At 43.1% G+C, this 24900-nt stretch overlaps 1 protein-coding gene across 13 annotated transcripts in view; it reads right to left on the reverse strand.

Moving 5' to 3' along the window:
* PKHD1 (PKHD1 ciliary IPT domain containing fibrocystin/polyductin) overlaps positions 1 to 24900 on the reverse strand; it is an 800857-nt gene that overhangs the window by 302745 nt on the left and 473212 nt on the right. For all 13 annotated transcript variants that reach the window (XR_004538726.1, XR_004538727.1, XM_033936724.1 and 10 more), the window contains 4 exons: positions 23372 to 23505; positions 20036 to 20148; positions 16840 to 16945; positions 4183 to 4317 (listed from right to left, as the gene is read on the reverse strand). Coding sequence is in view for 11 of the 13 variants with exons in the window: in XM_033936724.1 (XP_033792615.1) it covers positions 4183 to 4317; positions 16840 to 16945; positions 20036 to 20148; positions 23372 to 23505 (488 nt within the window). In the remaining 2 variants the exon portion in view is untranslated. The remainder of the gene's footprint in view (positions 1 to 4182; positions 4318 to 16839; positions 16946 to 20035; positions 20149 to 23371; positions 23506 to 24900) is intronic.

Raw genomic sequence — 24900 nt, forward strand, 5'->3', positions numbered from 1 at the left:
ACATTCTCACAGGCCATCCAAATGAAGCCGGAGCTCGTTGGGGCTTTATAAAACTCAGACAAATTGCCGGGTTTTGGAAAATCCATCTAGGCAACTGGACAGCCCTCTAAAAAGAGAACATGTCCACATTTTCCTGGACATCTGGTAACCCTAGACATTACTTGTGGTTACAGCAGAGGTTTTCAACTCAATCCTCATGATGCACCCTCCAGTCAGGTTTTTAGGATGTCCACAATGAATATGCATAACATACACCATACAGACCAATTTCATGCATATTCTGACTGGCTTGATTATTTGAGAACACAACCTTCAATAAGGACTGGGAGTCAATATAGTTTATTTATTTATTTAAAAAATTTATATTCCACATATCCTGCGGAGTACAATAAAACATCCAAATAAAAAATAACAAATTGCAGCCAGGGCAGGATTAACTAATAGCCCAAGTAGGGCCCGAAATGGTCAGGGGGGCCCGATGAAGGAGAGCCCTTCCAGCATCGATCGGTAACGCGGGCCCCGCATCGACAGAAAGTAAGACAAGCAAGCGGGTAAGCGGGTAAGAAAGGCAACGGGAACTGTAATTGTGCAAGCGGTGCTGCTTGCCCAAAGCTTCCCTCTGACACAGCTTCCTGTTTCCGCCTGGGCGCATGGTGGGGTGGGGCGGGGCAGGGGTCCAGTGTACTTGTGTGACTAGGGGCCATCGACGAATTAATCCTGCCCTGATTACAGCCTTCTCATACAACACATATTCAATAAAACAACAAAACATGATATAAAGGATCTATTACAATGCAACAAACAAACACATAGGGCTTCTTTTACAAAGGCGCGCTAGCAGTTTAACACGCGTAATAGCATGCGCTAAACCGCCAGACGCGCAAGCCGCTATCGCCTCCTCTTGAGCAGGCGGTAGTTTTTGGTCAGCGCGGGGGTTAGCGCGTGATGAAAAGTCGCGCACGTTAACCCCGCTAGCGCGCCTTTGTAAAAGGAGCCCATAGCTGAATTTTGATCTTCACATCATGCTATTAAGGGAGAAAAAATACCTCAGAAATTACCTTCATATAACTTTCCTTTTGTTTCTAAATCAGTTTAAATTTCTTTCATTCATCTTTAAAACTTCCAAATATTTTTAATGATGTAATGTCAAAAGTGTCATATATTTATGACATTTAAACAGTCCTTGTGTAACCAATTTTAAACACACACACACACACCCTTAATGTGTATTACTGAATTAGTAAAAATGTCCCATTATATAAAAAGATAACAGCAGTAAATACTTTTCAATGATGCATGCTAGCATGTGTTAACACAGTAACTTATTTTTTTTTTAGTAAATCTAGCCTTAAATTTGTTAGCAGACCTTTGACCCCATGACACTATTGCAGGTATCGTAGTCAGATTGTGAGCCCATTGGGTAAGATACGGAAAATACTTAGAGTACCTGATTTAAAAAAAAAAATTGTACACCACCCTGAACTTCTCCAAGATAGGGCGCTATATCAAATGCCAATAAACATAATATTGGGTACATATATATTTTTTAAAAGTTCAACTTTTATTCTTCATTGCTCTCTCTGATGCTTCTTGTGATGTTGAAAACAATTCATGTAGCCCTCCATTGCGAAACAGGTTGTGCGCCCTTGAGGGGGAGATAACTCAAAAACTTACTGTGGAAGTTAAGACTGGTTGTAGGGAGTCTTACTTGCAAGGCAGCTCAGCCTCTAGCGCTCAAAAGGGTTCTTGGGGGCTTCTATTAATCGTGGTAACAGCCACTGAGAACCTTATTCAAATGCATTACATGGAGCTCATTAGTATTAAAATGAGCACTCCTTGCAATACTCAGAAGGGAGCTCTCACTTCTTACTGGGTCAAATTTTCCGGCAGGTTTGGAGCCACTGGTAGCAGTTTGTGCATCTGTTGTGTAAGTGTATGTCCCACATCTAAGGTCAGAACACAGCTGTTAGGTGTGGGACTCACACAACAGACACGCAACAACTGCACCCATATTATGGCTGAATATGGGGGGTTGGAAAGAGTATGACAGCAACAGTTTAGTAATAAACATAAGGATGAACCCGGAGCAGTTATAGAGCAGCAATATAGCTATCCTACATGTCAGATAAGTAACAGCTTTTTATTTCAACTAATTGGCAACAGCTGACATATTTATGCAGTACTATTACGTTTAAAGTTGAAATCCAATAGAACGATGGTTCTATGACAGCAGGTGGCGGAGACGGTGAACATGCTATGATGGTCTCTAATGCAACTGGCTCCGTGAATTATCACTAGAGTTTTGGTTGTGGTTCTGAGCGTTTTAACATTTGGTATGACCTTTTGATCTAATCTAATCTAAACCTTAAGTTTATATACCGCATCATCTCCACGAATATGGAGCTCGACACGGTTTACAAGAACTTAAATAATAGGTAGAGAAGGAGAAGGTTTACATGAAACTTATGTGTAGAAGGGAGGAGAAAAAGGGGGGAGGATAGAGTTACAATTTGGTAAAAAGCCAAGTTTTCAGTTGTTTGCGGAATAATTGGAGGGAGCCCAGGTTCTGCAACGGGATGGTGAGGTCGTTCCAAAGTCCTGTGATTTTGAAAAGAAGGGATTTTCCCAGTTTGCCTGCATAGTGAATGCCGCGTAGAGAGGGGAAGGCTAGTTTATACCTTTGGGCGGTTCTGGAGGAGTCAGGACTGGAGGAGTTGTAAGATAGTGGGATAAGGGGAGGAAGGATGCCGTGAATGATCTTAAAAACCAGGCAGGAACATTTGAAATGGATTCTGGAGATCATTGGGAGCCAGTGTAGTTTGGCAAGGAGTGGGGAGGCATGGTCAGATTTGTGTTTTGAAAAGATCAATTTGGCTGCAGTATTCTGGATTAGTTGGAGTCTTTGAAGACTTTTTTTTGATAGATTTATGTCTTGATTTATTGAGGTGATCAGTGATTGAGATATTTAATTATCACCCTAGTTTATAAAATTTCCCTTGAATATTTATGTGAATTAAAAAAAAATAAAAAAAATAAATTGCTCTGGAGCGCCCACGATTGGGAACTTTACTGGATCTGTGCAAAAGGGTTGTGCCTACCACTCAGCTCTTATGCACAGGCTTTTCACCGGGATACTCAGCACAAATAGCATGCATATGATTTTCATGTTATTTGTACTGAGCATGCCCCAGAAAACCAAAATTGCTCCCAACTCAATATTTTTATTAAATCAGGTTGCTAGAGCTTTGTGCATCCTGGCCCTGAGAGGAAGAGGAATACCTACAGTACCCAAATATAACTCACCTAGAGCTACAACTGACAAATGCATGAGCCAAATTCAAAATCTTTTCTCTTCCCTACTGAAAAGCCATGAGTTTCCTCCTAACCCTTTGAAAAGACATGAGCCAAATCCAGATTCTTCCCTTGCCTCCCCTTCTATAAATTTCTATAAGTTTCATTTAAAAGACAATAAAGTCGGAACATCTAATATCCTGTTAAATTAATGGCAAATTGTTTGTAATGGACGTTAAATAGATATCATTATTAATGGGAGTGGAGCATAAATTAAGCTGTAAATTATGACAAAGGGGATGTAAATTATGAGAAAGGGAATGTTATCATGAGATAATCAAAGATAATCACACCCCTGGGGTGCTGCAATGCAGAGCATGCAGCTGAGTGCATCTAATTTCCCAGAAATCTACTAACCCATATTACACTACCGTTCTACAGCTCTGGTTACGAAAAGAAAAAGAAAGGGAATCTGCATGGCTCTGTGAACTAGCACAGGAATAAAATATTGCTGATACAAACACCAGCCTGGCAACATAGTGATGAGAAGATAATTAGCTTATAATGGTAATTGATGAAATTGATAAACATAAAATGGTAAATGATGTCAAATTAGTTTATGCCATCTTTTGGACATCTATCTTTTTTGAAAATGAGCCCCCATAACAAATACAATACTGAAACATTCAGTATCCCACCCCCACCCTATCCACATAGCCAACTGTTCTTTATAATTAGAAATGCAAGTCCCAGCATGCAGTGGAACAAATCCATGAGTGGCTCAGCCTGTCCCTGATAACCTGAAACAACCTAGTAACCTTATTAGGATGTCTTCTATCTTGGTCTCCTAAGCTAAGCAAAGCTAAGAAAGATTGTAATCGTTATGCTCACCTGTTTAGCAAAGCGACCAATGAGCAAACTATTAGTAACCGAAGTGTTCCCCAAGCTTTCTGTGATGTCAAGACCAAATTTTCTGCAAAAATAAATCTGGAAATTTTGAAGCTGAAGGTTTGCACTTCTATGAATCTAAAAAAGGAAAATATAAAATATTAGACACTTTTTTTCCATTTAGGATGCAGAGATTCTTCTCATAATTTTACTTTGAACAATTGTCAGTCATTCACCTCTATGCGATGTGAAATGAGAATGAAAATTGATATTCAGACTGTTTAAAATACTTGGATGATTTTGTTTTTATTTATAGGGATCTTTAGGGAGATTTTGAAAAGTGACCTTGTCCGCAACGCAGCAAGAAAATCTTAGCATGCCAAGGTCAATCTGTTCCGCAGCAGTTAATAAAATCTGGATATTCAATGGCGCTATCCAGATGATGAGCAGTGGATGAATAGAGTGGACACCGCCAGCATTATCTGGAAAGCTGAATGAATACTGCCACCCACACTTTAATCTGGAACAATGGGGGTAATTCTCTAAGGAGCTGCCAAGATTTAAGGGCTAGATTCACAATGCAAACCGATTATGTACCAATCGGTTTGCGAGCTCTTTGCAACCCAATTTCCACTAATGTGTGCAACAATCCCATCCCAATCCATGCATGCAAATGAGGGAAATGGCATACAAATTTTTGAGGGCAGCGATTCACTAAACAATTTTTGTAACACCGATTGGGCTTGCTGATCAGAAAAGAAGCGACTGCTGAAGACCAGTCGCTTCTATCCTTGCCGACTCTCCTGCCCTTTAAAATCACAGGCTCGCAATGCTTTTTAGCAGAGCAAGCTCGTGGTTTTAACCCGAAACCCGCCACAGCCATTGCTGTTGCCATCAGGCCCGATGCTGCCCACCCAGTCCCCATGTCAATTCCCTCCTGCCATCGCAAACCCGCCATTGGCCCAGCCGGGCCCACCCCTCCCCATACCTTAAACCGCGGCTCTTAAAATTATGGCAGGAGGGTTCCCACTCCCGCCTGACGTGGTTCTTAAAATTATGGCAGGAGGGTTCTCACTCCTTTCTGCCATATCTACTATTCTCCCACCCCCAAAAACAAATGGCAGGAGGGTTGCTGACGCCCTCCTGCACCCAAAGGATGCCCTCTCCCGGTTCCCAGTGGGACCCACCACCCCTTCCCATACCTTTACAGTTGGGAGCAGGAGGGGTGTTCAGTCCCTCCTGCTCTAGGCCTCCAACGATGATGAGTGCGGCCTTAGGTCCCGCCTTGGTGTATCGATGCACGAGGTGGGGACTAAAGCCCTGATTGGCTGAGGTGCCTCGGGCTCCTCACTTGGGAAGGGCCTGGGGTACCTCAGCCAATTAGGGACTTCCTTAGGGAGGAGTCTAAGGAAGTCCCTGATTGGCTGCTTTGCCTGTCACTACTGTCAGGTCTCTAGCGACCCGTTCAGTGGGTTGGGGGCGTGTTAACGATTGTCCACATTTGCGTGCAGGTCTTTTGTGAATTCGTCAGCCTGCATGCAATTGGGCACGGATCGGACACGGATCGTGGATTTGTGAATCTAGCCCTAAGTGGCAAAAACATGCATTAACGCAGCCTTCTAGTATGTGTGAATGTAAATGCATGTAAATAAGCAATTTCCTGCCAAGCACTTAGCTTGCATGTGGATATTCACATGGGTGGTATTTGGGTGGAATATGAGTGGGGTAAAAATGTACACACATAAATTATAAAATTCTATCATCTTTGGGCATTCTTTCACAATCTAGGTACTAGAATCTGCACCTCTAATTACTTGTACCTAATGATGTAAATGGGATGAAATTAAGTTTGGAGAGTAGAATGTCGACTATACATGCTAGGATCGAAGCATCAGTGATATCTGTGGCTGGCATACAACTATGGACTGCCTTGACTGCGGTTTTGTATGGGGAGGATGAATTTTAAGAAAATGCTGAAAACTCAATTGTTTGCTAGTGCCTTCTTATGCTAAAATGTATTTCAGTTGATAATCGCCTTCTAGAATTTTTCTGACATCGAAGTATGATTTAAAGCTTGTTTGTACTTCTGAACTGATTAAATTTGTGCTCTATCCCTATTATAACAGGGATGATTAACAATGTTGTCTTGATATGTCTATGTTATACGTGATAATTGGAGGGAAACAAGATTCTATGTATGTCATATGGAAGGCAATATCACTCTATAATAGTATATTTGTGGTGCCTTTTAACTCAATCCGTTGCCAGTGAAATGAAATCTATGTGAACAAGGCAAACTATAGGCTTTCAACATAGTTGTATGCGGTATATAAATTTTTAAATAAATAAATAATCAACCCTCACCTACTTTTTTTTTATATATATATATAGAATAGGTTCTAAAGAGGTTCATGCTTGGTGACTATAAATAAGTATTCCTTTATAGAAATATCCTCTGTGCAGGCAGTTCTATAACTGGGTGCCTCCATTTAGGCAGCTCGAGGCCGCATGATAGAATCTAGGCTCCAGCATTCCTTTAGAGAATACTGTTGAACTCCAGCATGGACACACCTAACATTTAGGTATCAGCAATTATACCTGCATTCTTAGAGCTGGCATACATATGGTGTGCTAAATGCATTAGGGATCTAGTCATACTTGTTCCCCCTTACTACTTCTCTGTATATGCCCCTCTTGGAAAGCATGCTATGAAAGTAAAGCAGATATCTGCAGTATAATGCTTAGAAAGCCCTCCTGACGCTAAACACACACATGCGCGCAGGCACATATGCGCGCAAACACACACCTACATACCAACATAAGTACTAGTATTCTAGACATTTAGGTGCATAACATATATGCAAATGTTAGTCTGTAGGTAACAGAATTGCCCATCACACATATATGGGGCAATTCTATAATCTGATGTCTCGATAAAGGTGTCACCATGGGGCACACTTTGCTTTAGTTAGATTGTGAGCCTTTTGGACAGATAGGGAAGTTCAAAGCGCCTAATATTAGGTATTTAATTGTTTGTGAAATTCGAAGAGGTATTGGCCGTACAGTGTTCCCCCATGAATTTGCGGTTCGCGGTTTCACTGATTCGCGGTATTTTCCAACCGCCTCTTCCTGTACTAAAGTCGGGCTACACCAGTCAGGAGCTACGTGTCAAAGCATATACATCTGCAATTCCTTGAACCTATTTAGGTTTAGTGTGACTCGGAAATACTGGATTGGATTAGATTAGATTAGATCACATATGCCCGATCTGTGCACAACTCAGGCACAGGTATTTAGACCTGGTTTTCATTGGCATAAATGGTTGGGTCTAAATGTTAGTCATACACATAGCTGCTACATGTGATTCTATAAACTGCACATAACTTCAGAGAATTGCACAAAGCACCGACCTTTTTGGTGCTGATTTTTTTAGGCGTCATATACAGAATATGGCTCCAACTGAATTCGGTGCTTACTTATAGAATAGCAATTAGCACTTACTGGCATCAATAATGCACATAGATGCTAGCGGTCTATAACCACACTTGTATTTGGTACCTAATATGGGTGCCAATTTATAGAATTGCTCTTATAGTGCCAGGATGATAAATAATGATTTTCAGCACCGCTAAGCAGATAAGGTGTTATGCAGACAGGTGCTTTTAAATATCAGGGCTATGGAGGCCATGTTTCTATAGGTGTTCCCAAACTATGAAACTACCCAAACTGCTCATTTATTTATTTATTTAAAAAATTTATATACTGCCTATAAACCAAGTGGTTTCCATAAAATAAACCTACATAATTGAGAGCACAAAACAGAAATTTACTATAACCATTCATTCCTATCTAAAATAACAAATTACAACTCCCTCCCAGCAAATGATCAATACCCAACCTAGACTATCTCCCAAACAATCAATTTATAGCAGAGGCGACTAGTAATTGGTCTACTTGAAGACTTAAATGACCCGAACCAAAACAGGAGCTACCTATTCCCTGAAGCATATTACAGTATAGGCTGGTATGGCTCTACAAATAAGCGAATTCTACACAATCAAAAAACAGAGGTATGGAGGAAAATCAATCTACAAACTAGTCTCTCCACCAGAATTCCTGAGCAAATCACTATGAATGAAAGAAAAAGCCTCAGGCTAATGGTGAGCCTATAAGTGCTTGACCTCCACCTCCCACATCATTGGCAAACAAAACTTTCATTCATGCCAATTAAATAAACCTTATATGATGAACAAATAAGGATCTCTCTAAATACTAAATACTTTCATCGCCACTTATGCTGAGGAGTTTTGGTAGAGAGACTCATTTCTACAAATAAGCATCCACAAAGAGCTTAGTTTTCAACAATTTCTTACAACTAAAGCGGTCAGCGCTTATAAAATGATTCAGACCCCTCTCTGATGTCAGTTTATTATTTAGTTAGGGCCCCCTTTTACAAAGCTGCAGTAGTGATGCTGCCATAGGAATTAAATAGGCTTCAGTGCATTTACTGCAGCAGCATCACTACCAGGGCTTTGCAAAAGGGGCCCTTAGGCCCTCTTCTACTAAGCCATGCAGCCGAATGCCGCGTGTCAAATGCTCCGATGCCCATTCAATTTCTATGGGCGTCGGAACATTTACCACAACGGCCTGCACTGTTGGGCTTAGTAAAAAAAGGGGGAGGGGAGGCTAATTAATTACATTTATATACCACATTACCCAAATCTGTTCCATACAGTGTACAAAAAACAACACAAACACTACTAATAGCAACATTCATTCAATTTTCTATACCATTCTCCCCAGGGTGCTCAGAACAGTTTAAATGAATGTATTCAGATACTCAAAGCATTTTTCTCTGTCTGTCCTAGTGGGCTCACAATCTATCTAATGTACCTAGGAAAATGGGGAGATTAAGCGACTTGCACAGGGGACTTGCAAGGAACAGTGTGGATTTGAACCCACCACCTCAGGGTGCTGAGGCTGCAGCTTTAACCACCGCACCACACTCTTCCACACATACTCAATATCTTCCCTCTCACCCTTTCCTCTCAAATGTACACTTACAAAGTTAAGTTTACAGTGTTCCCCCGCGAATTCGCGTTTCGCAAATCACGGACTCGCTCATTCGCAGTCTGCTCCGACCGCCACTTCCTGTAGTAAAGTCAGGCTACACCAATCAGGAGCTGCATGTCAAAGCAGCTACTGATTGGTGTAGCCCGACATTACTACATGAAGAAGCGGTTGGAGCAGACCACGAGTGATTTTATTCACCCGCCGGTGCTCCAGCTGCCCTCTCCTGCCTCCCCTGCCTTTTGACAGGCAAAAAACCGCATTCACGTTTCTTGAAATGGAACCCCCGTAAATTTTGGGAGAGTACTGTACATACTTTTCTAAAATGTACCCAGCTCCTGTTCATTCCACAGTGCCATAGGAAGTGCATTCTACCCAGTGGCGTAGTAAGGGGTAGTTGGTCTGCCCCGGGCATCATCATGGTGGGGGTACCAGCACCCCTCCTCTTCTCCACCGCCCAACCTCTTCCCACTCCTTCCCTAACGCATGCGCACCCCTTCCCCCGTACCTCTAGTTATTCACCACCGCGACCAACAACTTCACCGTGCTCCTTGCGACAGTGTCGGCTCCCGCTGATATTACTTCAGGTGCCACGCATAGGAAGTGATGTCACAGGGAGAGGACATGGTCGCGAGGAGCATATTGAAGTTGGTCGCTGTGGTGAACAGCTAGAGAAACGGGGGAAGGGAAGGGGTCAGGGAAGGAGCAGGGGTGGAGATGAGGGTGGGGGTGTAGATGAGGGTGGGGAGGGGCACCACCGCCCCAGGTGCCTCTCACCCTCACTATGCCACTGATTCCACCACAATGAACAGAAAAAGAGCTGCCCCATGAGCATGCCTTTTTCTTTTAAAATGCATTGTACTGAAAATTGCTCAAAGTCAAATCTTAGGACCCTACATACTAAGCATTTTTCTCATGGACATAAAATGGAAGAACACCTTTAGTCATTTGGAGATAAAAGCTCGATGGAAAACTAGCTGCACACAGTGAGGGGCATAATAAAAAAAACATCTAAGTCCCCTTTTGACCTAAGGTCTTAAACGTTGAAACTAGAAGCAGAGAAAATGTTCATTATCAAAAAAAACATCGAAAAGGAGGTTTTTTTTTTATAATGGCCTGCCTCTACGTTCAGCTGTTTAAACGCCCAGACCACCACTACGTCTAAACTTATACCATATAATCAACCTAAAAAAAGCCTAAGCCCCAAACGTCCACAACAAGGGCTTTTAGGCGAAGGAGGAGCCAGTCCTTCGCCTAAAAGCTGGATTCTGTAACCGGTGTCTTTCAAAAACAACACCGGTTACAGAATCCCCCCCCCCCGATGACATCAGGGCAGGAGGGAGCCCAAGCCCTCCTGCCCCGGGCACCCCCGAACTCCCCAACAGGATCATAAGAACATAAGCATTGCCCCTGCTGGGTCAGACCAGGGGTCCATCGTGCCCGGCAGTCTGCTCCCGCGGCGGCCCTCCAGGTAAATGGCCTGTAAGTGCTTCTAACCTAAAACGTTCATACCCTATTTGCCTAATGTCCTGTAAGTAACCCTCTATCTGTACCCTGCAATCCCCTTCGCTTCCAGGAAGTCATCCAGTCCCTTTTTGAACCCCAGTATTGTACTCTGTCCTATCACCTTTCCTGGAAGCGCGTTCCAGGTGTCCACCTCCCGCTGAGTGAAGAAGAACTTCCTTGCATTCGTTTTGAATCTGTCTCCTCTCAGTTTTTCTGAATTAGCTCTTGGTTTTGTTGTCCCCACTAGTCTAAAGAATCTGTCCCTCTCCACCTTCTCTATGCCTTTCATGATTTTATAAGGCTCTATCATGTCCCCTCTCAGTCTCCGCTTTTCCAGGGTAAAGAGCCCCAGCTTGTCCAACCTTTCAGCATATGAAAGGTTCTCCATGCCCTTTATCATCCTTGTTGCTCTCCTCTGGACCCTCTCAAATATCGCCATGTCCTTCTTAAGGTACGGCGACCAGTATTGGACACAGTACTCCAGATGTGGGCGCACCATTGCTTGATACAGTGGCAGGATAACTTCCTTCGTTCTTTTTTGATAATGCCCAACATTCTGTTCGCTTTCTTTGAGGCCGCTGCACATTGTGCCGCCGGCTTCATTGTTTTATCCACCAATACCTCCAGGTCTTTTTCTAGGTTGCCTTCCCCAAGTACCCTCCCTCCCATCGTATAGCTGTACATGGGGTTCCCCTTCCCTATGTGCAAGACCTTACATTTCTCCACATTGAAGCTCATCTGCCATCTTTTTGCCCACTCACTCAGTTTGTTCAGGTCGCTCTGCAGTTCTTTGCATTCCTCAACAGTTCTGACCCTGCTGGAGAGTTTTGTGTTGTTCGTGAACTTGATAACTTCGCACTTCGTCCCCGTTTCCAGATCATTAATGAATATATTGAACAGCAGTGGTCCCAGCACTGACCCCTGCGGGACACCACTCGTGACCCCTTTCCAGTCAGAGTAGTGTCTCTTTACTCCTACCCTCTGCTTCCTGTCCGCCAGCCAATTTTTGATCCATATGTGCACGTCCCCTTCCACCCCGTGGCTCCACAGTTTCTTCAGTAGGCGCTCATGGGGAACCTTGTCGAAGGCTTTTTGGAAATCCAGATATATGATGTCTATGGGGTCACCTTGGTCCAATTGTTTGCTTAAACCCTCAAAGAAATGCAGTAAATTCGTTTGGCATGATCGTCCTTTACAGAAACCATGCTGGCTTGTTCCCATCAGATTATTTCTTTCTATATGCTCATTGATACCTTCCCTGATCAGTGATTCGGCCATCTTCCCCGGAACTGAGGTTAAGCTCACCGGTCTATAGTTCCACGGGTCGCCTCTCGATCCTTTTTTGAAGATCGGTGTAACATTCGCTATCCTCCTGGATTACCCCAGTTCTCAAAGATAGGTTGCAAATATGCCGCAGTAACTCCGCTATTTCGTCTCTGAGCTCTTTCAGTATTCTCAGGTGGATCCCGTCTGGGTCCAGAGATGTGTCAATTTTTAATCTATCTATCTGCCTGAGAACGTCTTCGAGGTTAGCCTCCATGCATGATAATTTTCCCTCTTGATCCCCCTTGAAGATTTTTTCTGGTTCCAGCACGTTGGATGGGTCTTCTTTTGTAAAGACCAACGAGAAGAACTTGTTTAGTCTATCAACCACCTCTTTTTCCTCTTTCACTACTCCCTTCCTGTCTCGCTCATTCAGAGGTCCCACTTCCTCTCTCGCTGGCTGTTTCCCTTTCACATATCAGAAAAATGGTTTAAAATTTCTTGCTTCCTTAGCTAGTCTCTCCTCATATTCTTTCTTGGCTTTTCTGACCACTCGGTGACATTCTTTTTGATGATCCCTGTGCTCTTTCCAATTTCCCTCAGTTCTGTCTTTTTTCCACTTCCGAAATGATTTTTTTTTTGTCTCCTATCACTTTTTTTACTTCATTGGTTATCTGTGCCGGGTCTTTTGTCTGATTCTTTTTGCATCCTTTCCTAAATTTGGGTATATACAGGTTTTGCACCTCGTTTACCATGTCCTTGAATAGGGACCAGGCTTGTTCCACAGTCCGAGCTTCCTTGGAGCTGTCTCTGAGCTTCTTCCTCACCATTTGTCTCATGGCATCATAGTTCCCTTTCTTGAAGTTAAACATTGTTGCCTTGGTTCTCTTTCCCTTAGGTAATCCTATTTCCACTTTGAACTGAATCATGTTGTGGTCAGTTTCCTAATGGTCCCATTACTTCCACTCCCTTTTGCGGGTCCTTTCAGCCCATTTAGGATCAGGTCCAGAATCGCTGACTCTCTCGTTGGTGCCTTGACAAGTTGCTCCATGAAGCAGTCCTTAACGGTTTCCAGGAACTCCGTTTCCTTCGTACATTTGGAATTTCCAAGACACCAATCTATCCCGGGATAGTTGAAATCTCCTATAACTATGGTGTTAGCGTTCTTGCATTCCCTCCTCAGCTCGGCTACCATTTCTGTATCCTCTGCTTCAGTTTGCCTAGGTAGAAGGTAGAACAGTCCCATCTTTATCTCTGATCTGTTTCTTCCTGGTATTTTAACCCACAATGACTCCAGTTGGTCATTTGTCGCTGCTGTGTCCACACTGGTCGAGTGAATGGTGTCCCTTATATATAGTGCTATTCCTCCTCCTTTCTGGTAAGTCCTGTCTTTTCAGTAGAGTTTGTACCCCGGCAGTACTATGTCCCATTTGTTTTCCTCATTCCACCATGTTTCCGTGATCCCTATGATGTCTAGGCTCTAATTATTGGCCAGGACTTCTAATTCCCCCATTTTGCTCTTTAGGCTCCTTGCATTAGTGTACATGCAGTTCAAGTCCTGGCATTTTCCCTTCCTTGCTATTTTCCCTTGCGTTTCATTCTTCTTTCTGTCCCCTTCCTGACCTTCCAACTTCTGAATGTTGTCTCTTTTATCTTTCCTTTGTGGTATGTTCATATTGCCTTCCCCTTGTGGTGTGTTCCTATTGTCCTCCTCTTGTTCCTTCCCATCGTCCAGTTCCATTTGGACTTCCCCTTGCAGTATGTTCATTCTGTCCTCCTCTCGCTTCTTCTGTCTCCCTTGTTTTTCCATAGCCTGTTGCTTGCCACATGCATCTTCCCAGCATTCTTCCCCCTCAGTACCCTCACTGGATACTGTCTCCTGAACCGTTGATACCAGGTCGACTGTCGGCTTTCCCCTTCTGCTTAGTTTAAAGCTTCCTCTATCGCTCTTCTGACGTTATTTGCTAGTTATCTAGTTCCCATCATGCTCAGGTGTAGACCATCCTTCTTGAAGAGCTTGTTCTTGCCCCAGAACGTTGTCCAGTTCCTCACGAAGAGAAATCCCTCTTCCTCACACCATCTCTTCATCCCCACATTTATTGATTGCAGTTCCCTCTGCCTCTTCGCTTCTGCCATCGGCACTGGCAGGATCTCTGAGAAGGCTATCCTCTGGGTCCTCATCTTCAGTTTCCTTCCTAAGATCTTGAACTGTTCAGTCAGTGCATTCTTGCTGTAGTCTCTCCTGGTGACATCGTTCGTCCCGACGTGGACTATCACTGCTGTCTCTTCCATCTCTGCTCCCTCCAGGATTCTTTCAATCTTGTCAATGATGTCCTTCATTCTTGCCCCTGGGAGACAGGTCACTAGCCGATCCTCTCTCCCTCCTGCTATGTGACTGTCTACTTGCCTTAGGATTGAGTCTCCCACCAGGATTGCAGATTTCCCTTTTTTTAGCTTCCGTTGCGGTCGCAGGTCTGTGTCCTTGATGTTATTCGTTTCTTCTCACTCTAGGCACTGATAGTGTCTTGCCTCTTCTTCAGCAAAGTTCCTCCGTGGGTATCCTCTACCTTGGTGTCAGATGTTTCTTGGCCTCCGCTGTGTGTCTTCCTCGTTTCTGCGTTTCTCATGTTCCTGTTCTTCCACTCTCTTGTAGGCATTTTCGATGAACTTCTCGAGCTCCCTACTTGTTCTTCGATGCACCTCTCTCGCATGGGGTCTTCGGCTGTCTGGAAGGGGTCTTCTGAGATGTAGAGTCCCTCCAGCTCCTGGATCCTGAGCTTCAGATGACTAACTTCGCTCTTCAGGCTCTTCAGTTCCTGACATCGTCCGCACACATACGACTGCCACCCAGAGGGGAGGTAGTCATACATGTGGCAGTCCGTGCAGTACACTGGGAAGCTCATCTTCCGGGTACCTTCAGCTTCCATTCTTGTCTGCCCTCTAGGAGTCCTGGTGCTCTTTGCTAGTATGTTCACTCCTGTGCCTGGCTCTTCCTTACCTTCTTCGTCCTCTGCTTCCCTTTGCTTGTGCGTGTGTGTTGTTTGCCTCTTGTATGCCTTCTGTGCCTGACTTCTCCCTTTGCTCGTGTATTTGTGTTCTCTCTTAAGTCCGCCTTTCCTAGTCCTGCTGTGCTTGTTGCTGTCTTTATGTATGTGTGTGCGTGTGCTACCTCCTTGGCCTACCTCTACTTTGTCTTCTGCCCCTACTTCTATTCTTCAGTGCCTTCCTTGCCTGCCGCTTCCCTTTGTGTGTGGCCCCCCCCCTGGGCCTAATCCTTCCTTTTCTACTGTGTTTGCTGCCCCTTTGCCTTTTTTTTTTTGCTTGTATATGTGCATGTATGTGTATACTTCCTTACCTTGCTGTCTTCCTTTCTTGGGGTCCTTGGATGTAGCGACCCAGCCCTTCTTAAGGCCCTTCGCAAAGGCGCTCTTGCTAAGGCGAGCGCCTTTGCCGCTTGCCTTCACCATGCGCTGAACGGCTGTGCACCTTTTGCTCCCTCCCTTTTAAGGGGGAGTCCGGGCGATGACACTGCGCTGACGCGGTGGGGGTGGGTGGAGCCTCCTCTCGCTGCTACCCGCTCCTTGCCACTGCTAGCTGGTCTCCGGCTCCCCTGGCTTCTCTCTCCAGCTCCCCTGGCTTCTCTCCTCGCCGCTGCTTCCATGCGGCTCAGTGCTGTCTTCGCACCCTCCTGTCCTCGACGCAAGGGCCCCCACGAACCCCAGATCGCCCCCCCTCGCTGACCCCACGACCCCCCTCCCCGTACCTTCAATAACGATGGTCGGACAGACGGGTGCCAAGCCGTCCATCCGACAGGCCAGCCATCCGTTGAATGGCTGGCCTTAAGACCTGATTGGCCTAGGCAGCTCAAATCCCGCCCACAGGTGGGGCCTGAGACACCTGGGCCAACCGGAATAGACCCAGTAGGCTTAGGCCTCTCCTGTGGGCAGAGCCTTAGGCACATGGACCGGGTTGGGCCCATGTGCCTAAAGTTTTGGTTATACCTGCTGCACGCCTAGGTCTTGGTTGGCCCACTTCCCACCCACCGCCCGCCCTTTCCCCTCCTCTAAAAACACCTCTTTTCTCTCTGTGCGTTTAGAGGCACTGTGCGTTTAGAGGTACTTGGACGATCAGGCTTTCTGATCGTCCAAGTACCCATTTAGGCCACTTTTTAGACTTTTTTTTTTATTATGAGCCCCAGTGGAATCAATCAATGCTTTTAGAGTGGAAACAAGTTTGGAGTAAATTATAGTAAAAACACACGGAGTAAATTATTGTAAACACACCTGTCCCTCAGAATTCTAATAGAAAGCAGACCTTTAAAGAAAGCAATGGAACTTTCTGCGCAAGTACCTCCTATAAATACAGTTACCCAGCCCTCCCCTGCTCAGTTTTTTTTTTTACACTACACGAACCGCATCCCGATTAGTTAGTTTCTTTTCAGTCAGCGATATCAAACTTCTATAATTCATCATTATAATTCATCTATATTCATCAGTAGCTGTCTGTAGAAACTTATAAATACCTTCTGCTTTTTAAGACTGGATTTAGAAATGCCTCTTTGTGTGCTTCCACACATTGCCAGACAGAAATCACCAGTGTACCCCTAAAAAGAGGTTGACATTTTCCTACTGACAACTTAGCAAACAGTGTTCTATAAACAACTCATATTTTTAATTAATTTGGCAATTTGTCCTAGACCTCCAAGGAGCTTGAAAGGCAAACATTGCCATCAGCTAGGGAGAGCCTTAACAAGGCACACAAAAGCAGTTTTGAATAAACATACAGTATGAGGTGGCTTACTAATCTTGCAGCTCGTTTTACCTGAGCTCCACCTTGACTCCCATATGCTCGGAAGTTCTGGAAAATAGTTATAACAGCTTTGCCTGCTCTCTGTGGCAGATATTCTGGGTACATTCTGAGACCAGACCTGTTGAAGTTATAAATATGACATACAGACAATTTGTAAGTGTAATTTATGACTCATGGAGAGATGTAGGAATGTTTTCCTGGTTAAAAGGTGTTTTTCATGGAAAATACCCAAATCACTGTTGAAATGACATTTCATGTTCTTTTCCATGACACATGTCCCATTATATTAACTTCTGCCTGTTATAGCAGGAGTGAGATAGTCTAGCTAGTACTGTCAGAGGATATGTTTGGGGGGGAGGGGGAACAAAGGAAGAAGGGGTTTGTCGATGCTGCTTCTACTGCAGTGTGTTGTGTAATTGGTACAGCTTACTGCTCATTGCTAAGCCAAATGTCAGCTTCCAGGGGCTCTTTCTTGTCATAAATTGGTTTTTGTCCTTTTTTCTCACTGTTCCTCCCTTGAATATCATTTGAAATACAGTATTCATTGACTATATGAGCACCTGCCACTCACACAATTAGAAATCCATGATTATTGGTTGCTTGTGGGATTATATCACAACAGGTGCTTTGGTAGGCAAAAGAGTAATTGCCAACTGTTATCATGGTGACATCAATGGTGCTATCATTCAACAACAATGATTCTTTCTGACTGAATTGATATAGTATGTTTACATTCTACCTTTATGCAAACATCTTAGAAATACCAAAGTGGTGTAAGTTTATCACAAAAATGTTAATACGGAATGACATAAAAAAAAAAGAATGTCCAATTTAGAATAAGGACATTCTGTCGGTGTATCACATTTGAACTTCCATTTCTCATGTACTTTAGAACAGGCTGTACATTGGCATATCCTGTTCTAAAATACATGATAATATATAGAAATAAAACAACAACAAAACAAAGAAATAAGGTAATACCTTTTTTATTGGACTAACTCGATATTTATCAATGTTTTCTTATTTCTGATTTGAAGAAGAAAGGTTACCTTTGAAAGCTCATCATAAAATGCACTAAATGAATCCAATACAAAAAGGTATTAACTTATTTCCTTTGGTTGTTTTTTTTTTTGTTTTATTTCCACACATTACCTCAGAACGTGAACTAACATGGCCACCACACCATTCCACTTAAAATAACATAGAAACATAGAAAAAGACGGCAGAAAAGGGCTATAGCCCACCAAGTCTGCCCATTCCAAATACCCGCCCTCTGGTTTCACTCCCCTAGGGATCGCATGTGAATATCCCATTTTCTCTTAAACTCCGACACGCTGTTGGCCTCAATCACCTGCAGTGGGAGTTTGTTCCAATGATCCACCACTCTTTCAGTGAAGAAGTATTTTCTGGAGTCGCTATGGAACTTCCCTCCCCTGATTTTCAGCGGATGCCCCCTGGTGGTGGAGGGTCCCATGAGGTAGAAGATATCTTCTTCCGACTCGAAACGGCCCGTGATGTACTTAAACATTTCATTCATATCACCCCTCTCTCTTCGTTCCTCAAGTGAGTACAGCCTCAGTTTATTCAGTCTTTCTTCATACGTGAGATCCTTGAGCCCCAAGATCATCTTAGTGGCCATTCGCTGAACTGACTCGATTCTCAGCACGTCCTTCCGGTAGTGTGGCCTCCAGAATTGAACGCAATACTCCAAGTGAGGCCTCACCATGGACCTGTACAGCAGCATCATAACTTCAGGTCTCCTGCTGGCAAAACCTCTACGGATACAACCCATCATTTGCCTTGCCTTGGAGGTAGCTTTCTCCACTTGATTTGCAACCTTCATGTCCTCACTAATGATCACCCCTAGATCACGTTCCGTCGTGGTCCTGGCCAAGGTCTCACCATTTAGTATGTAAGTTCTGTGCGGGTTTCTCTTACCCGGGTGCATTACCTTACACTTTTTAGCATTGAAGCCTAGTTGCCATGTCGCCGACATATCATCAGGCAAAATGCTTTTACCTACTATGTTGATTGTGCTGGTGCCATTAAGCATGAATGTCCACTTTGCAAAGTGAAACGCCCAAACTATGAATGTGGGAAAACAAGGGTCACAGATATCATTGTGGCAACATAGCAACATGCACATCATACAACGGTTATGTGGAATAGGCTAATTGTTAAAACAAGTAGACTGAGAGACAGAGGACACTAGCTGAAATACCATGGCATCTCTTTGTTTGTTTTTAATTATAAGTCCTATTGTACCTTAACGTACACTGCTTCAATAGCCTTCAAGATGACATGGAAGTGGTGTACATTAACATACAGTAGATATTTTTCTGTGCCTGAAGGATTTGACAGAAAAAAAATAAGCAATCATAAAGAGCTACATTGGGATTTTAATCAGGGATCCCATAGCACACAGCCCACAACTCTAACCATTAGACTATTCTTCATGAATGCCTGTATGGCCACAGTTCCTGTCAAAGATCCTGGTATCCCTTGCCAGTTTCACACTCAATGTGGGCAGCAACAAGTGTGAGATTAAGGGGATGACTTCCTTAAGTCCCTTCAGTAGAGAGCTGATTGACCTTTCTGTAACCTGGATATGCTGGGTACCAAGCCTAAATACCAATGTTCATCTTTTTGGACACAGACACTCCTTCCTCTTCTGCAGTTGGAGTTGGATGACTACGGTATATTTTGGCCTTTCCTTAGTCCCACATAAAATATGACCAGACCATGCTTCTTGCCACGAGGACATACTGCAGTTTTGATGTCCATATTCCAGTTGTATAAAACCTGGATTTGGACATCCATGCCATCTGGATGTTTAAATGCCAGTTTTCAGATGTTCATAACATAAATAGAGTCTAAAATAAGGGCTATAGTGTCACCAAAGTCTAATTTAATCTTTTTTTCACAGACTCCCTGATCCTGACTGGTCATATCTCAACAAAGGAAAGCAGTACATGATTGTGGTATGCTGCTGAAATTGGTATGAGAAATATTTGTCGTGCAAGGGGTGTGCCAGCAAAAGCACAAGGCTCTGAATGCTGTGATTCACTACGTTATGTCTTAAAAAAGGATTCTCAAGAAGAAATCAGAAATCATCTTAAGGAGTCAAATGAAAGATCTGGATGAAAAGGGAGAAAAATATTTCAAGATGTGATGAAATATATTTAAAAAAAAGAAGAATCTCATGTACCTCATACAGGAAATGGCAGAATTCTTGCTGAAAGACTGCACAGGAGTTTGGGATGGTCCTCCAGGCGCAAGATGAAAGAAGTAACCATAGCCGGCACCAAACACTGTATTATCCTATAGAGAATTCAGTTCATCAAACACATATCCCTATTACTATACAAGATTCTCCAAAACATAGATTTGTCAAATCATCACTTGCTTAATCACCTAGAGAAGAAACAGTAACACACACAGTAAGTGATGGCAGAAAAAGACCATCATGGCATGTGGGAATCTCTCGGAGAGAGAAAGAGATAATGGTTACTGCGGATGGGCAGACTGGATGGGCCTCATGTTTCTATGTTTCTATCCAGTCTGCCCAACAAGGTGACCAGGGCCTAGCCCGCCACATCTTTCTTGGTAATGAATGGAAATGTTTCTTTTTAATCATTATTATTATTTATTATCATTATAAAAACTAAAGTCTTAAGCTCTCCATTCCCATGAGTACTGTTTCCAGTCAGGATGCATAAGTGGGGTCAAATTAGAGTCTCACCACAAATAACTTATTGCAGGTGTTGATGACTAGTAATGCCAAGTCTCCTGCTTGTTCAATGAGAACCCCAAATCTCCCTGTTCCACAGTTTTGCAATTATGATCAAAGCTGCAACAAATGCTGAATTTGGATTCTTTCCCTAGTTATTGCCAAACAATTTTATCTGTCTGATCAAAAGTGTCCAGATTGACTCAAACATTTTGAAATAAGCTGATGATTCCATAAAGGCAATTCCATAGAATTATGGTATAATCCTCCTAGAATTTTAAGATTGAGAGGAACAAACATTTTTTAAATACATAAAATAAAAATAGAGCAGGTACCAACTTTCCACTAAAGACTACTTATGTAACAGCTAACATTAGTTCCTCAGGGTTTAGGTGCAATCAATCACTTATGGCAGCCTTAGAGCTGGTATAAATGCTAGTATTCGAAGACTGGACACATGTAACTCTATACTCTATCCGGCAAATATTCAGTGCTATCTGACTGGCCAGGAATGGCTCCTGGCCAGTCAAATAGCAAATGGCTGGTGTATTAGCCTGATCGGATTTTGGGGTTAAGTCTGTGAACACACAGATGCACATACATAAAAGGGGCAGCAAAAACTCTTTATTAGTTCAGAAACCTGAACACTGTTACTTCACAGGCTCAGGGAAAGGCAAAAATAGTCTCTTAATTCAAAGGCAAAAGTCTTGAAATGAGTCTGTGGTTTATAGGGCTCAAGATACTGTTTGTGGCCAAAAGCTGCCACGCCCCAAATACAGGTTGCAACAGGTTTCTTTAGTCCCTCTGCTTCCCTGGAGTTCTCCACAACCCACTGATAAGGATTATTCAGCCTCCCACACAGGCTTGCCTTCAGCCTTTCACACAGTCTTCAAATAATTAACAGGCGCCTCACCTTGCCAGTATTTCTCACAATCACTTGAGGGCCACGCTGCTTTCCTCCAGCCCACAGCTAGGAACGAGCTCTCCTTCTGGAGACCTCCCTACTCGGGGCCTCCTTGAATGACTCCATTCTAGGGCAAATGAACTCCTCACTGCCTGAGTCCTACCCTCATGACTAAGCAGGATTATCCCACTTACACTAAGCTGGCTTACTTTTCCACTCTGTTAGCTAGCACCTTCTGCTGTACAGTGGTATAATTGTAGTATCAGTGAGGGAGTATGCCTCACTCCCACATAGCTGTATATCCACTGACATTCATCAGGAGATAACTGGCTATCTCCCACTGAATATCCCATTCCCTGGATTGGCTGGTGACAGGCTATGTCTTGCAGCATAACCAGTCACCATCAATATTCAGTGGATGGTCAGCTAAGGCTAGCAGCTAAATAGACACATCTATAAAGCAGGTATATCTTTGGCCACTAAGTCTCAGCCAGCCAACCGCTGAATATTGGTTTATCTGGCTAAGTCCACATTGGCGAACTTTGACCCAGATATTGAATGCCTGTGGCTGGATACAGTCCTAGCAATTAATATTCAGGATTGCCGCAGAGTTCCTGAAGTCTCAGTATCAGCCCTATGTGGTTAAGAATAAATCCTGCACATGCTCCAAACAGACTCGGCCCTATGCATACCTACCTGTATAATATGTGTTATATAAATGTTTGACAGAACCATGTTTAAGCGGATTTTGGCATTTATGAGTATATGATACACACATATATGCCAGCATTCAACTGATTCATGTATTTATTTGGTGTTTAAATGCTATGGACATTACCTGCTATGACATAAATTTTATTTATGGCATCTAAAATTCAGCGCCAACAAAATGCCGAGCAGTGTTCTATAAATCATACCTAATTTAGGCATGGTTTATAGACTATCATGTATTCACTGGAGCCATGCCTAATTTTAGACACATCCTTATGCACCAACTAAACCATGGTTTAATTCCTCACACCTAACTTAGGAGCAGATGCACCTTATTCTCGAACTGCATGGGAAAATTTGAGGAATGCCCTAATCTGCTCATTACCCTCCCATTCCGCAGCCTATTTTTAGCACCATGCCTAGATTTTAGGTGCAGGTCCCATGTCTAAATTTACATACATAAATTTAAGCCAATAATCAGCACTAATTGGCTCATTATTTAATTAAGTTTCACATGTAAATTGGGCAAATGGCCAAATTTGCACATGCAACTCAAAGTGCTATATATAGAATTTGAGGTATGTGTCTGATTTTGCACGAGAGAGATTTGCATATAATGGAAGTGAGAGGGATGCAAATCTGCACCATGCATATTCATTAGGGCTATCCTGAAAACCCGATTGGCCTGGTGGTCCTCCAGGACAGGGTTGGGGACCACTGCTATACGTTGTTCTTTCTTAACAAGGATGCTTGATTCTATGACCCAAATGTGATGCCTCACCCTCTGCATCTATAGCTGCGACAGATTTCTTTCTAGGGGGCAGGCGGGCGGGAATGTTGCGTGGCTCTCTCAGGGCTGGTTAATCTGCATCCGCTACCCCTGTTCCCATTCAGCTGCTGGCCTCCCTCTTCTCTCTATCTCCACTAACTGTGATTCCATTCCTGATTAGCCCCCTTTCACTTCCTCTCCCTCCCTCCCCCCCCCCCCCCCGGTCTCTTCCCTCTACCTCCCTCCCTGGCAACAGCCTCAGCTTTTTTGGCGCTGCTGCCCCTCCTATATGAAAGTGTGCTTATCCTATTCAAGAGGTACTGGTAATTTCTACTTATGGGGTGGATTTCTTTATACTGTGGTTAACAAATCTTTCTTTTGACTTGAAAGTACCTATCCCCCATGATTCTAATTTTGAAACCTGTCTTACCTCTATCATATTAGCAGGAGCCCGGATATAAATGCCTGCTGGAAATAAGGCCTCAATATTAGAGAGCCCATCAGTGTCAGACACTCCAATGAGTGCATTATGTCTTATTCGCAGCCCCTCTTCAAGCCACTGGCCTATAATGAAGGAGAGATAGAAAATTAGTAATTTTAACAAAGGCTGTCAAGTATAGCAGAGTACTGCTGACACTAGAATACTATCCTTCACGTGATACATGCAATCCAATTCTGGTTTGAACAGCAGCAATCATGAAACACTGAAAATGATTTCAAAAGATCACCAAATGCAAATTGATTTGAAATAAACAAGCAAGAAACAGAATACCTATAGAGGTTACTTTTTGGGCCTTTATATTTGAAAAGCAATTTGTTTTAGATAGTATATATTTTGCTTCTTATGTTTGATGTGTATTATCTTTTCTTTGTAACGCCGACTTCAAATTCTAATAAAAAGATCTCTAAATGTTGGGGGGGTTTTAAGTCTTTATAATGTAACATTTTTCAAATTTTAAACTGTAAGACTGAGATCAATGAAATACAGCTGGTTAACAGCATGCCTTAGGAGAAGTAAACCCAGTTTGGGCCTCACAGATGGTGTTCTGGGAGAACCCCTTGTGTCGTACTCTGAATGCGCTTAAAACAATTACAGTATATACAGTAATTAACTACATCAGATGTGGCACACGATACTCTCCAAAACAGCAGGGCTATAAAAACATGTATGAGCTATGCTTTTCAAAAATCACGGTACTCGCAATGAATGTGGCACATGCAATGACCTCTAGGATTCCTTATCAATTAATGTGTCTCTTTCATTCAGGGCATACTTTGGAGTAAACAGAGTTGATGTGGTTCATTTGTAGGAGTACCTCCTTTGGGAGTGCTCTTATGAACAGACCATACCTCCATTGCTCCGGAAATGTTATGTGGTTAGCCCTAATGTTTTCTGAAAGGAGTTCTGTGAGGTAGGGTGAAGGAATCTGTTGTTCTCTCTCTCCCTACAATGTGCTAATGGAGGCACACAGCTAACACAGGAGCAGGAAAGTAGCTGCATATCCAGTGCAGAATTCTGACAGCTTTTTCCTTGCTTTGGAGAGTACAGAGAGGAAAGTTGTTTAATTTTTTCATAAGTTCCAAGACTGGGGACAAGCAAAGGAGTCAGTTTCTCAAGACTGGAAGATAGTTCCACTGATAGAAATGTTGTTTATTTTGTTTATCTTGGGAAAAGAGACTGTTTCATGAAGGGACCTAAAAACAACTCAGTTAACCACTAGCAATTCTGGAGAGGAGTTTCATGCTGACTCTTCCTATCAATGTGACCAAGAGCTATAAAAGGTCTACTTTTGGTAATGGAGGACTTTGTACCCATGTGTACTCAGCCTAAAGAGAAGAGGAGACTGTCCTAAGTATCGGAACTAACAAAAATAAGAGGCATGATCCCATAAAGATATGAAAATGAGTTGAATAAAAAAGTTCAGTGCAATACAGTGACAGTTAATTTTATTCAAATGA

This window comes from Geotrypetes seraphini, chromosome 3 (assembly GCF_902459505.1).
Source record: "Geotrypetes seraphini chromosome 3, aGeoSer1.1, whole genome shotgun sequence".
NCBI classification, from domain to species: domain Eukaryota; kingdom Metazoa; phylum Chordata; class Amphibia; order Gymnophiona; family Dermophiidae; genus Geotrypetes; species Geotrypetes seraphini.